Raw genomic sequence first — 14,794 nt, 5'->3', positions numbered from 1 at the left:
AGTGACTCCTGGTTAACATGTATTAAAAGGGGTCGTGTTTAGTCACTATTTAGTGTGGTATTTTTTGACAATATTCTCTCATCATGACAGTAAAATAGGGCATTCTAAGTCAATATACTGCAGTATTTCCTTTCTCAATCAGTAGAAAATATGGTTAAAGGTGCAATAGGTGATTGTCTTCAGAAACATTTTTTGTTATGCTCGGTCTGAGCGTTTTAATATGCTTTCCTACCTGCATGTCAACGTATGTATTAGCAAACCTCTGCGCACCCAGTTCGTGCAGACAGGATAGTCATCAGCGCGTTCACGCACGCTGTGCAGACAGAGCGAGGATCCAAGATCTCCTATTGCACCTTTAACACCCGGTCATGCATGAAAAAAAAAATACTGTCATGTACCGTGAAACCGGTATAATTTTGAAAAATACCGTGATATACATTTTGGGTCATACCGCCCAGCACTAGTTTCAAGCAAGCCTGTGTGGCTTTATTCCAAATGTATTTGATTCTCTGCACTCTCCTTGCCCTTTCAACCCTGTTAGTATTACACCATCATCTCGGACTCATTTAATATTAAATAAAGACAAATTACTGCACGGAATCTTGAGTATAACGCAGGTAAGCTTTTCTCAATATTTAATCTCATTCTATAAAACTTTAATCACTACAAATATAATGGCGCACTAAATGGGCTCATAATAGTCTTCATCTCTCTTTTTCAATTGTATAGCATCTCTTGGCTCAGAGCCCCACATCTGTCTTGACCATCTTCACTGTGTGTTTATGCGTACAGCATTGTGATCTGTATTCACAGCAGCTTTCCTTGAGGCACACAAAACAATAAGAGCTAATTGGAGGAGCAGTCTCGCAGGCCAGGGCCAGTATCACCTCTGACTGACAGGAAGAGAAACGAGACATATTGACACCAGGCTCTCAAATCCTCAGTTTGGAACATGTGTCAGTTCTGCAACGAAACAGTTTGTGTTTCAGAATGAAAAAGATCACTGAAATCTCCCTGGAATGCCAAAGACAGTTTTAAAATTGATTTACTGTACGTGGAAGTGTGTAAATCAAGGAAAGTAACTCAAGGTGGTTTCCCATGCACCATCAAAATGTTTTTATCCTTATTTTGGACGAATGGCTGATACTTCAATACTTTCAATATTATTTGATTGAAAACCTTTATAACCTTTTAATATAAGTATTAGATTAACATGTTTCTTTTTATGACTTTAGTCCCATTGTAACCCATATGCTGGTTTGTTTACTGAATAACGTACATGTTGCAACTTGTACACTATCGTTCAAAAGTTTAGGATTAGTAAGATTTTTTAATGTCTCTTTTTGTGAGTATCGTATGCTCACAAAAGCTGCATTCATTAAAAAATAAATAAAGCTTAAACAGTAATATTGTGAAATATATTACAAATTAAATTAATCGCTTTGTATTTTAATATATTTAAAAATATATTTTATTGCTGTGATGCAAAGCTGCATTTTAAGCCTCATTACTCCAGTCTTCAGTGTCACATGATCCTTCAGAAATCATTCTAATTGGCTGATTTGGTGCTCAAGAAACATTTATTCTTATTATCAATGCTTAAGTTGTGCTGCTACATTCTTCAGGATTTTTGATGAATAGAATGTTGAAAATATTTTTTTAAATCTATATATTTTTTTCTGTAACAATGTAAATGTCTATTTAATATATTTTAAATAAGTACATTTGTTAAAAAAAAAAAAAAAATCTTCCTGACCCAAAACTTTTGAACTATAGAGCTTGTTGGTGTTTTAGGTTTTAGGAGCATGTCAAGTAACAGTAAACAGTAATACGGCAAACCAGTCATTAAGACAAAATGAACTGACAATTATCCCACTTATTACACACAGAATGGCCAAAAGAAACACATAATTGGACACTGATACTGATTTGACTTTAAATTATCGTATTATGATGACCAGCAGAGGCAAAATAATCAAAATGTTGAAAGAAATTCAATTCAAATGCTAGATGTAAAATATATATATAAGCTACTTAAGATTCTCTCAAACACAGCACTACAAACACCAGCATATGTTCAGCTACAGAAAATAACCCCCACCCCCCGACCTACCTAGCACATTCTAGCACATCACTCCCCTTGCTTTTTTTCCAAAACCTAGTGATCTTCCTACGGAAGTGGCATTTTAAGGCGTGTATGAACGCTGTTCCAAAAGGTTAGTCTTTAAAATCTAATTTTGCTGCCTTCTTTTGGCCAAATTCAAAGGTAGCATCATGTATCTTTGTGGAGAATGCAATTCCATAATGCACTGCAACAAGTTCAGTGCAAAAATAATCCAAGATGGCAGATGGCAGAAATTTAGATTATACTGTAAATAACTGTATATTTCACTCAGTACTTGAAAACTATCTATAAAATGGTTCAGTATAATTAAAAATGGATTATTTAACCTAATATTTGTTTGTTGTATTTATATGCTTATTAGAGTATCATGTCATTTGAAGTCATTTTTATGTCAAGCCTCAGTTGCAAAGTACTATTTATTTGAAGCATTGATAGTTTAGTTTCAAATCACTTCCCAGACTATTTGGATGCTGAATTAGAAGCTAGCTGCCTATAGGCAGTACACAATGTGGCAACTCACAAGGTTTTGGAACAGAGCAACTGTCTTTCATCTGCCTAAAGCTTTTTTATCACTGTCTCTATCTCCTGTCTTTCTAACCTCATCAAGCCTCTGGTCTCCAGCACACATTGTATCCCCCTTTGGATCAGAAAGTTCAGAGAGAAAGCTAGAAAGGCACTTTGTCTATTGCTTTAGGCAAAGAACAACACATTCTTAAACATACCAAGGGTCTGCAGAATATTACTAAACTGCAAAAAAAGTGATTGGACTTCTGCAACACAAAGAAATTCAAACATAAACTTCCTCTCTGCACCCTAGTGTTTTCTACACTGAGCATTTTTTAACTGCTCAAGCAAAATTTTGGGTTGGTGAAGCAAATTTGATGCATTGATACTGCATATTTATACCACAAAAATGTATAAATTACAAATGTATAAAGTACAAGAAGTACTTTTCATGGTGTATTTGGATACACCTCACAAAAAAACCTGTCAAAAATATGTCATATTTCACCCCAAAATTAGAAAAAAATATTTTTTTATTTAAATTTCACTTTTGGACGACTAAAATTAAAAACTAACATTGTGGACATTATTTTCATGATAATTCAGCACATCCCCAATGAGTAATCTCATTACTGTAATGTGAAAAAATAATACATTATTTAAATTACATTTCATACATAACAACTTAAGTTAATTGTAATTTAAATAAATGCCTGTATTAATATAAAATAAATCAATGAAATAATAGTATTTATACTACACTGTAGAATTTTTGTATCTATTTTATTTATGCTGATTTTAATTAAAACAAAAATGTATTATGGGAATTAAGGAAAAACTTAATAAATAAATAAATAAATAAGGTTTCATTATATTTTGCTAACTATTTTTTTCTTATTATTGTTTTGGTTTTGGGGCGAGACTTTTGGACGTTTTCTTGAGATTCAATCATAATCATGAAATAAAGGTTTCATTGCTGCCTTTGCTGAAGCCATAACAACCAGAAGTAATGTATGTCCAAGATTATTGAAGGGAAATCTGTGATACAACTGCAAAAAAAGAGCCAAATGCTCAGTGATACAAACTTTCTCCAAAAGCATCACGCTACAGAATCTCATGCACATCAAATTCATTGTATGTTCAACGTTATACTGAGTAGAAATGACCAGCAACCAGTTTTTCAAGTAGCTATTAGAAGCATCCTCACCTCTTTCTGGTGATATTTAATGGCCAGCTTGAGTTTGGCCAAGTCTCGGCACTCTCGCGGGTCCAGCTCCTCGCTCTGGTCATCACGGTGATTGAGGATGGTCTCCAGCTCACGGGAGCTACGTGCCTGGTCCAGCAGGTCTTTTGCAAAGAGCTTACACTGCTGAGAAAGCTCCTCATACTCTTGTCGAAACTCGTTCTCCACTTTACTGAGCTCCTTCAGTTCCCAGCCCAGTCTGAAGGCGGTTAAGATGGGATCCTCACTGGAGAGGGCAATGAGAGAGGGGCTGGCGAGTGCTTTATAGATGTTGAGACGGGACCGGGAGTGACGCAAGCTGTCCACCTCAGAGCTGGACACACACTCCACACAATCACAGCGTATCTGGTGCGGCCGAGGAATGGTGACCTTGCGTTGGACCAGGAGTTTGATGATCTCATAGTTGTTTGTGTGGGCGGCGAGCATTATGGGAGTGATGTCAGGTGTGAACTCTGAAAACTGGGCGTCCATCATTAATGATGGAACCTGAGAAAGAGGGGACAAGAACGAAAGTGTGAAAAACACCTGCACAAGCTGCTGAGAGTCTATCAGCATGGCAATCCACCAACCCACACTGCATGTAAACACAAACTACACAGCAAAGCGGTAGAATACAGATGACTAGACGAGTGTGTAATCAGCTCTCCTCGTAGGAATGAAAAACCACAAATGAGCTCTCTAATATCCCAGCTGTTTGCTGTACCAGCCATGAGATTAAATGGGAAACAAACTGAGACTTTGGCTAGTCAGTGAGAAAAGGGCCTTTTTGTTTTTCCAGAACTTTCCCATAAAAAAATTATAGTAGCACCATTTTACAGATTGAATTTACAGTAAAAAAAAAACTGAAACATTAATACAGTACACAATTTTTTTTTTGTAACACACTACAAAAATCAGACATTTACTTTTACTGACAACCACATTAAAAACAGGTGGTAAAGAGAAAACCACATGAAGAATCAAAGTTCATCACGGTAAATACTAATGTATAGCAGTGGCGGCTCCAGCTAATTCTCTCAGGGGGGGCAAATGTTTGCATGATTATACGACTGAATGGTATTTCTTTCAATGACACGATAGAATTCATCTGCGCTGAGGTAACGTTCGCCAAGATGTCGATCAAGTTCAACTGACAACTGAATTTGAGTTGGCATAGCTGTCCCCGTCTCTCTGTTTTTTTTTCTCGTTTTTTTTTCTTATTTTTTCACATTTGATAAAAATATTAAAGTAGTTTTTCATTTTTTCTTGTTGTTCAAATTCAAAATAGTTTTTAAATATTATTGGATGTCACTGTTCCCACCAATCCTTGCACAAGTTAAGGTTACGCATGATGACGAAAGCACGTTAGTGCTAGCCCTCCCGGAACTCATAGAGATTGCATTGCAGTGCCTGCAGTTCGAAAAAACTGATCTTTGCATGGAAGTCTATGAGAGCATTCGGGGCGATTCTCAGTCTGACAGAAATCGCCCAAAAAGGGGCGGTACTACACAAAACGTGACTCAACGCTGATTGGACTATTTAGAGGCAGAACAAACATTGAAAGCTAGCGTAACACTGTGGTTGCATCAGAAGAAGAAGAAGCCCGCTAGCCATTTTTTCCGCTCATACCCCGTCCTCGGAAATCCCCGTTTATACGACTTCCCGCCAGGTGGTGCGTCGCCCAATCGCCCTAATGGAGAAACCGCCCCTGTTGTATAGAAGATGCATGGTATCATACACAGAAATACAAAAGACCGGTATGGTAACACATTTGACAATAAAATAATGCAATAAACATTAATTTAACCACATGCAATGTAACATAAGGCCGTAATGGACAGTGATCAGAAAAAAAATAAGAATAAACACAATTATTTCAAGGAAAACTCATCAAATGTGAGCCGTCAGACAGAGAATTCTGGAAATGTCAATTTATAGTTTTTCACCGTAAATTAAAAGGTGATTTGTTCTTTTTCACTTTAAAAAAACAGTACATTTAACAGTATTTTACTGTAAAATTACATGAAATATCCCATTAGATCTTAAAGTTTTTTGCTGCATAGACTAAGGGAATTGTTTACCAATTAACATGCAACTATTACTCTCCAGCTCTCATCCAGCAGGGGGTGCTCACCCTGTGGTCTGTGTGGGTCCTAGCACCCCAGTATAGTGACGGGGACACTATACAGTCAAAAAAGCACCGTCCTTCTTTGGATGAGACGTTAAACCAAGGTCCTGACTCTCTGTGGTCATTAAAAATACCAGGATGTCTTTCGAAAAGAGTAGAGGTGTGACCTTGGCATCCTGGCCAAATTTGCCCATTGCCCTCTGACCATCATGGCCTCCTAATCATTCCCATATAATGATCGGCTTCATCACTCTGTCCCCTCTCCACCAATAAGCTGGTGTGTTGTGGGCGTTCTGGTGCACTATGGCTGCCGTCGCATCATCCAGGTGGATACTGCACACTGGTGGTGGAAGAGGAGATCCCCCCGTCACAATGTAAAGCACTTTGAGTGCTTAGAAAAGCGCTATATAAATGTAATTATTATTATTATTATTTATTATGTTTGTATCATAACAGACTTTTACCGTTAACATTACAATTTCACATTCCTCTGAGTAGTAGAGCAGGATGGTTGATTAAACGAATAGTCGTCCAACAACTGCAGACGATTACAGAGGTCAACTGACTTCAGTATTTTAGCAGTGGTGCATTTAAAGCAAGATGCAACTGGCAAATAACAGAGAGACTCAATTTCACGAAGAGTGTTTGCTTGCTAATAGTGCACTGTATTTTTGCATCCAGTCTCTGTCAGTTCAGTAAAAAAAAAAAAGGGGAAAAATTGTATCTTACAGCCCCTAAAACAGTGCTGCACAAATTCACCTTCACCTTGTGTGTAATGTCTATTGGATCCTTATGAAGACTAACGGTTTTATGCAATACAAGCTTATAGTTAATTCACTTATTTATTTGTTGAATATTTTGAGTTATTTCGCTTACCATCCATATATCCCCTACAATGTGTTTGCATATTTTTGCACATCATTACCTTTAATTTAAGTTAAAAATACGTTTTTTTTTTGTTTAGTTTTTTGTGCAGCCATTTCATCCAATCTTATTTTCTCAAATTTGCTAAATGATGACACAAATTATGAACTCATTCTCTATAATGAGTCGAACAAAAAGATTCATGAAACAGACCCGGACCCACTCCTATCACTTTGAATAAGACTCAATGGATTGTTCACAGCCGTTACTGAGTCCACAAATGACTCCCTTACTGAACTGCAAGTCATTTTTTGTAATTAAGGGTTCAGCATAATTAAAGCTATCACTACAGATTTTGTTGTAATTAATTGGTTATTGCTTGGAACAACATTCGGATGATGATAATGAGAGAATTTTCTTTCTTTTCTTTTTTTTCTTTTTTTTCCAGCTATATTAGAACAGAGAACAGAATAGGCATGGAGACAGGGACAAAGCAAATGAATGAAGTGAAGAAATGAAAGAAGAAATGTTCATTTGACAGAAATGAGAACTGACTAAAAACGTAGACCAGAACATGATGTGAGAAAGTCCTAAGCCCCGCCTCCTCTGCCTTTCACTCCTCCCCTCACAAACACAGATGCTACACGAGAGCATGAAAGATGAAACATAAGAGAAAGTCTGATTACTGCATGAGGGAACAGAAAATAACGTGTGATGATGGAGGAGAACAGCATATATATCACACCGTCCTTGCAGCTGTGTGCCACAGAGGAAGATGAACCTTGTCAGAAAGATGAACCACAAGCCAGTCAGAGCATTTCCTCTCTTTCACCTCTCCTTCTTTCTGTCTTTCACCCCGTTTGAACCTTTTCTCCCCATTCATCGCATCCACACTCATTCAGATGCTTTACCATGAACCATTGTGTAATTCCTTTCCTTTTTATCCTGATTGTTTACCTCCATTTAGGAGTCAAGAGCTGTACTGTAAACACACAAACACACTTAAAAGCATATCGTATGCATGACACTATTATTTAAAGTGCCCATATATGACCAAAATACTCAATCCTATCATAAAGACAGCCATATCTGCCATGATAACATTATGGAAATATGATTTGTGGTACGTCGGTGTTACAAGCCAGCGAGTAAGTGAGGTTTGCAAACGCATTTTATTTTGAGATTTATTTTCAGTCCATTAGTATAACAGTCCTCCCCCAGAACTCCCAAGTGGCTGCAAGGGTTGCTATAGTGATAGCAATGCAAAATAGCCCATGCTCTGTGAACAGCGGGCACATGGTACACGGGCTAGATTCCTATTTAGGCCCCACGGCACTTCCTGCAACAATCTCACTTGATGTATCTGCACCACCAGAGTTCACTTTAGAAAACCAAATAATGAAGCAAAAGAACAAACCTGGCCACAGGCTTTATTTCCCCTAATGCTTGTTCACTCTAACATCAAAAGTATAGGAACCCTGTTCCTCTCTTCTGAACAGTATTAGTGATGTAAAACTTCACTTCATGAAAGTGTGTGTCTAATCCAAGAGGGAGCAACAAAGCTACCTGGAGCTGCACAAACATCATCATTGCCCCGTCGTGACTCAGTGAAGCTGTAGAATAATAATAGAATTACAAAAAAATTCATCTGTCCACATATTTACTCTAACCACCTTAGATGTAAAATATTTACTTGTGATTTTATGTTAGCATTTCAATGATTTAGCATCACATTCACATGCTCATGGTTCTCTGATGTTGGTTAATGGTCACATGACATCTAACATATAATTTTCTTTACCTAATGTTTTAGTTTTAATGTTTTTATTTTAAAATTACTCATATATGGGACTGCATGTATAAAGGGCTTATTATTAGTATTATTATTATTATTAGTATTATTATGACTCTAATTACAAAAATGAAGACATATAAATATATTACTGTTTAAATTACAATTGTCCTGTAAAATAGTAATTTTAAAAAGATAATTATAGGCCTAATAATTATTTTATATCACACTGCAAGTTACAATGCTAATATGTATGTCTTAAATTCTTCACTTTCAAACATTCAAAACTTCAAGCTTTTATTTTGGCAAAATATTGGTGAAATGCCAAATTCTATTCACAGAAATGCTGGAAATTATGCAAATGTGTAAATGATCCTAGCGCACATTGCGTTCCAAAATGCACTTTAAACTGTGCACACACAGAGATTGGTGAGAAATAGCATTTACAGTATTAAGCGCAAAAGAATGTATACTTATTTAAAAATAAATTGCAGTCTTTGATTTGATAATCCAAACTGTATGCTAATTGTCAATCATCTTTGACGATAGTGGTCCTGACAGAAGTTAATGTAAATAATCACACTCAGCTTTAACATGATTTAAAGGGGTGGTTGACTGGTTTTGTTCTAGGTTTGATTGTGTTTATGGGGTGCAGTAACATGTGTTCATACTTCGTTTTTTAAAAAACACATTATTTTTCACATAATTTACCTTTATTCCACACTTCATTGCTGGAGCTGAGCTGAATGAGAGAGAGAGAGAGAGAGAGAGAGAGAGAGAGAGAGAAAGAGCGTGTGCAGAGCAGGGGGACGCGAGGAACAGTATTAAGAAACGCTGCTTTAGAACATTGATTTTGAAACTTGTGAATCCATTAGAATCATTAGAAGACAGAATCTTGATTCATATATGAATAGATTTTTACGTGCACCCCTAGTTTTCTCTTCCTCTTCTCTAAAGCAGTGCAGCATGGCCTCACCCCCTTCATTGCGTGTTGCCGAGGGTGGGGTTTATCAGGATTTGTGACGTCATGAACCCGGGAAGTAACTCGTTGTAGTCCCTACGAGCCGGTTTTTTTTTAGGCATTAAACTGCCATAATTTTAAAAGACGATATCTCTGTTTGCATTGAACTTTCAACTTCGTAACTTTGCAGATATTGTTTATGCTCAAACAGCAACATTACACACACTAACTAACGTTAAAAAAGTGAAATCGCAATCAACCACCCCTTTCATTTTATTTTGATTAATTGTGCAGCCACATTTATTTATTTAAATTTTACATTCAATTTAATTAATAGATTTTCGTCAACTCACAAACCCCCAAGAGTTCACAAACCCCATTTGGAAAACACTGATCTACCCAGTGCAAATGTTAAATGCAAACAATATAATGGAGACTATATAATAATGCGTAATTAAAATATCAAAATAAACAGATGTATTGACTTGTTGACTAAATTGATGTATTTCCCAGAAACATTTATAAATGTTTTTATTCAGCCTGTCATCATCATACTTTTGCATATTAATGGGCCTATGCAGTTCATTTTTATATTAATATGTTTGATTGTAAGGACAGTTCTGTTTACTTGTGTATGATAAACCATGTAAAATTGTAATATTGTTTACTTCCATACATGTGAACAATGTAAAATCTAGAACAAACTGGAATCACAATTTTTTCATAGCATCCTGTTGATAACCACAAACAATTATTTTAACTCCTCCTCTTTTTAACATTTATATAGCGCTTTTCCAAGCACTCAAAGTGTTTTACATTGTGACGGGGGGATCTCCTCATCCACCACCAGTGTGCAGTGTGTATAAACAAACCAGAAATATGTTTATAGTAAATAATACTGCTCACGGTGCATAATACACTTGCAACCAAGCCGGCAGCACTTTTTGTATTACCAAAACTCATAAAGACCACAAAAAATAACTGGACAAGCTAGACAGCTTTCTTTCTATTGTTGACTTATTATTGAAACATGAAATTAGGATGAGACATTTTGAACATCCAATAATTTTTAGTTTAAAGGGATAGCTTGACATTAGGTTGACAATATGCAAAAAATTATATTCCATTAAACACACACACACACACAAACTGCTTGCTCAATTTACATAATTAAAATATGCTAATTCAGTACAATTCTTGAAAATGCTGTCACAATTTATTTTTACTCCATGCAATCTGTCTAAATTAGTAAAACAGAAGTTTTGCTCAATCCAATAATCCTTTGAATTAATGTTTTTCATTGGCAGTAACACTGCGTTACTGAAACTGGGCAGAGTTTCCAGCTAGCTTTGCATGGGACTGGGCAGGGAGAATAAATGTTGAAATTAAGCTTTATTTAATGTGTTTTGTGCAAAATGAGATAAGGGGCAGAATGTTTAGTGTTTAATGATCAGTTATTAGGGGACTCAAAAGAGTTTACATCAGAGTGGTGTTTTATAGAGAATAGTGGAACTTGAGTTGAGCACCTTGTTCACCTCAAGATTATATGGACTTGACAGCATAAATATAAAATAAATAAAAGAGTATAAATCTGAATGTTCACATACTAACTTGAGAACGTTGAGAACTGAAGTGTCTACGTGTGAGTGTGTCTACATGAGTTTGCAAATTACTTTAATATTAAGGAACCACTCTCCTCAGCTGAATCAAGTTCAGCAAAATAACTATATTTTTAAGTGAAGGAGAAGTGTAACAGAGTTGCTGTATATGGAATTATTTGAAAAAAATTTTTTTTATAAGTTTCTGCAGAATCTGCATTTCCTGCTCAGCTTTACATCAGCTATTCACCTGTAGATGTGAGTGATTCTATATGCATCATTGATTCTACTCCTTAGAAAAGGCCTTTCATAACCTCAAGCACTGATAAATTCATAGTGACAGCTTTTGTGTGCAGTGGCTTCCTTCTGGCACCACGCTGTATAAATTGAACCTCGGTTCACAGTGAATACCGCTGTCACATGCCCGTTTTCACTGTATGTTAGCAGAACTCGCTTGAAGTTCCATTCCCCTTCATCCTCCACTGGCCACCAAACCAAGCATGCCACAAAACTCGATCGATGAGAATACAGGAATGCAAGCTTTTCAGGTTAATCTTACCCTTGAATGAGGGTAAGATTAATGCAATCCAATAAAGATTTGTCGTGCTACGTGAGGTGAAAATCAAATCTGAAAGATAAATCTCTGCCATCTCATCTTTTCTATTAGCTTTGGAACACCCACTCATCCAAACACACATAGAGTACAACCACAAATACTAACAGTTCCCACCTGCATACACACAAACATTGATATGGCATTGCGTTTGTAGGAAGACACCGTCAATATGCATATGCAAACATTATATTTAGCCTATATGTACTGTGTCCTAACCAGGTGCACAGAGTTGGGAATCAAGAACTACTTGTTATTCAGAATAGGTTCTATATATATGTATTTCTGTCAGGACCACTATCGTCAAAGATGATTGACAATTAGCATACAGTTTGGATTGGTGGTATGGTTCTGTTCTGGGCAAGAACTCCCTGCACATCCATGCAGCCTAGCATGGATGAGAGCAGGGAGAGCAGTGATAACCCCCCCGGGGTAAACAGAACAGAACCAACATAAATGTATTGCAGATATCGTTAAAGTTCAATAATGTTATGTACACATTTTAGAATTAGTCTGATTCAAAGGAGGATCAGAAGGCTGAATCCTGACTGACAGAGGAGGAGTTGGGGATGGAGGAGGGTAATTAGCTATTGAGCAATGCGAAAACTGCTGATACTACTGCGGGACCTTATATATGAATACTTAGATAGGTGTCGTATTCCCATAGGTTGATGGGGATCAGCTGAGAGTCAGCTGATGCGAGCTTGACTAACGTGACCTGCCAGAACTAACGCTACGCTTGATATATATACAGTATATAACTACTTGTATCAAATGATTTTAATGATTTTCAGTGCCATTGACAATCACAAAGTTCATTCTATCGCTGATGTGAGTGAAATACTGTACTAAAGAACCACATCATGAAAGCATTTCCTGCTCTGCAAACAAATGTACATTGCCACAGCAAGAGAAATTATGTTTTAGCAGAATTATGAGCTTATGAAAGAATGCAAAGACAATATTTCTTTAGTGTTGTCCTCACATGCATCTGATTCACAATATGACTCTTTTTAATCAGTTCTTCTTTTTAAAGAATCAGTCAAAAATACAAATTAATCTGAAACTCATGATTTATTGCATTAAGCTGTTTAAGCAACTTGCTTTCAGAACCAGTCGGATATCTATCAGATTAAAAACTATGGAGAAAAATATATTTAATAATAACAGATTTATTTATTTTTACAAATTATTATTAATAATAATAATATATTATTCATTTAAAGTTGTTGATTATATACAGTATATCAAAACGATACATTTTTTAAAATATACTGCAAAAAAAAAAGAAAAGTAAAATCGAAGTATTTTGAGAGTCTATCAAGACTCAACTACATCATTCACGGTGCTTCACTGGCCCTGTCCCAAATGGCACACTTCATGTGCACTTGCAGTCTTTTGGACTTACAATAGCTGCTGCGTGCGCGTGTCCGTTAAGTCCACGAGACCGTAGGGTGTCCCATTCGTCATTTTAGCTTTCAGAAGGGTGCTCGCAAGCGCCCCCTTTGCGGCCGTTATGCGCCCTTGATGCACACATCTGCCGAGCCCACACGAGGCGAGCTCCGCAGCAACCGACTTCTATCCGACAGTCAAAGCGGCCTTACGTCACGAAAGTGTGGCCTCAGAGGAAGACCGTGAGGGGTTAGCAGAGCAGATTTGCTTGCCGTGACTGTCTGATTAGTGAATTTTTCTTCACCGCATTATGGGAAATGTAGTTTTTCACCAGGAATTCCATTGTTAAAGGGGTGGTTCATTGCGATTTCACTTTTTTAACGTTAGTTAGTGTGTAATGTAAAACATAGGCCTACCATTAAAAGCCGTGCTTGCACAGGTTCTGCACGATCCTCTTCAATAATATCCTCTGCTTCTCAATCGGGCTCAAACTGATAAGCGATATTAACGATGCTGTTGTTTACAATACAACCGGAGCACATGCCGCTGAGGTGAGGGACGGGATGTTTAGATACACACTAGAGGCGGTTTAGCCAATCACAACACACTAGGCTAGCTAACCAATCAGAGCCCATCGCCTATTTATGAGGGCGGGGCTTCATAAAAACAGGAAAAGATCAGCCCGTTTCTCAGAGAAGGGACAGAGCTGTGTGGAATAAAGGTAAATTATGTGAAAAATAATGCGTTTTTTTTTAAACGAAGCATTAACACGTGTTAGACTGCACCCCATAAACACAATCAAGCCTAGAAAAAAACCCAGTGAACCACCCCTTTAAACACGATTCTTTGAAAAATATGTTGAAATAATGGATTCAACAAAAGAATGTATGATTGATTAACAACCTCAGGGCTCACAAAAGGTCTGTCTTTAAAGTAGGGGTGTGAATCGTCACCGGTTTCACGATTCGATTCGATTCGATTCGATTACGATTATCACGTCAAAGATTCGATTCGATATCACCATGCGTCACGATTATATCAAATTTATTTTGTGCATTTTATAAAATTATATAAGCAGGCTACTTTTTAAAATAATTACAAATTAATAATAAATCAAAACAATTGTTAAGAACTTAACCAAATAAATATAGCTTCAAAATATACAAGCAAATATAAAGTAATAAATGGGGGAAAGACAATTACAAGTGATAAACCAAAAGTACTTTCAGTATCTGAGAGTGCTTTAAATGTCCGAAAGTTTACAGACGATCATAGTTATGGGTTTTTCTTTTTTCCTCAGCATTATTGCTGTTGTTTGTGACATCACAAACCAAGATAAACCCCGCCCTCGGGAAAAGGCAGCAAAGGGGGCGAGGCGATGCTGCACTGCTTTAGAGAAGAGGAAGAGAAAACTAGAGGTGCACGTAAAAATCTGTTCTTAAATGAATCTCGATTCTGTCTTCTAACGATTCTAATGGATTCGCAAAATCAAAATCAATGTTCTAAAGCAGCGGTTCTCAATACTGTTCCTCGCGTCGCCCTGCTCTGCACACGCTCTGCATCTCTCTCTCTCTCTCTCTCTCATTCAGCTCAGC

General features: G+C 36.9%; 1 protein-coding gene across 1 annotated transcript in view; it reads right to left on the bottom strand.

The window, feature by feature from the left end:
- The window catches only part of LOC107665932 (short transient receptor potential channel 5-like), a 79,803-nt gene that overhangs the window by 37,599 nt on the left and 27,410 nt on the right, over nucleotides 1-14,794 (bottom strand). The window contains exon 3 of the mRNA XM_016456993.1: nucleotides 3,837-4,358. Within this exon, the coding sequence (XP_016312479.1) occupies nucleotides 3,837-4,358 (522 nt within the window). The remainder of the gene's footprint in view (nucleotides 1-3,836; nucleotides 4,359-14,794) is intronic.

The sequence above is a fragment of the Sinocyclocheilus anshuiensis genome, unplaced genomic scaffold (assembly GCF_001515605.1).
Source record: "Sinocyclocheilus anshuiensis isolate Anshui unplaced genomic scaffold, SAMN03320099.WGS_v1.1 scaffold775, whole genome shotgun sequence".
NCBI lineage: Eukaryota > Metazoa > Chordata > Actinopteri > Cypriniformes > Cyprinidae > Sinocyclocheilus > Sinocyclocheilus anshuiensis.
This window is presented reverse-complemented; position numbering and strand designations above follow the sequence as displayed.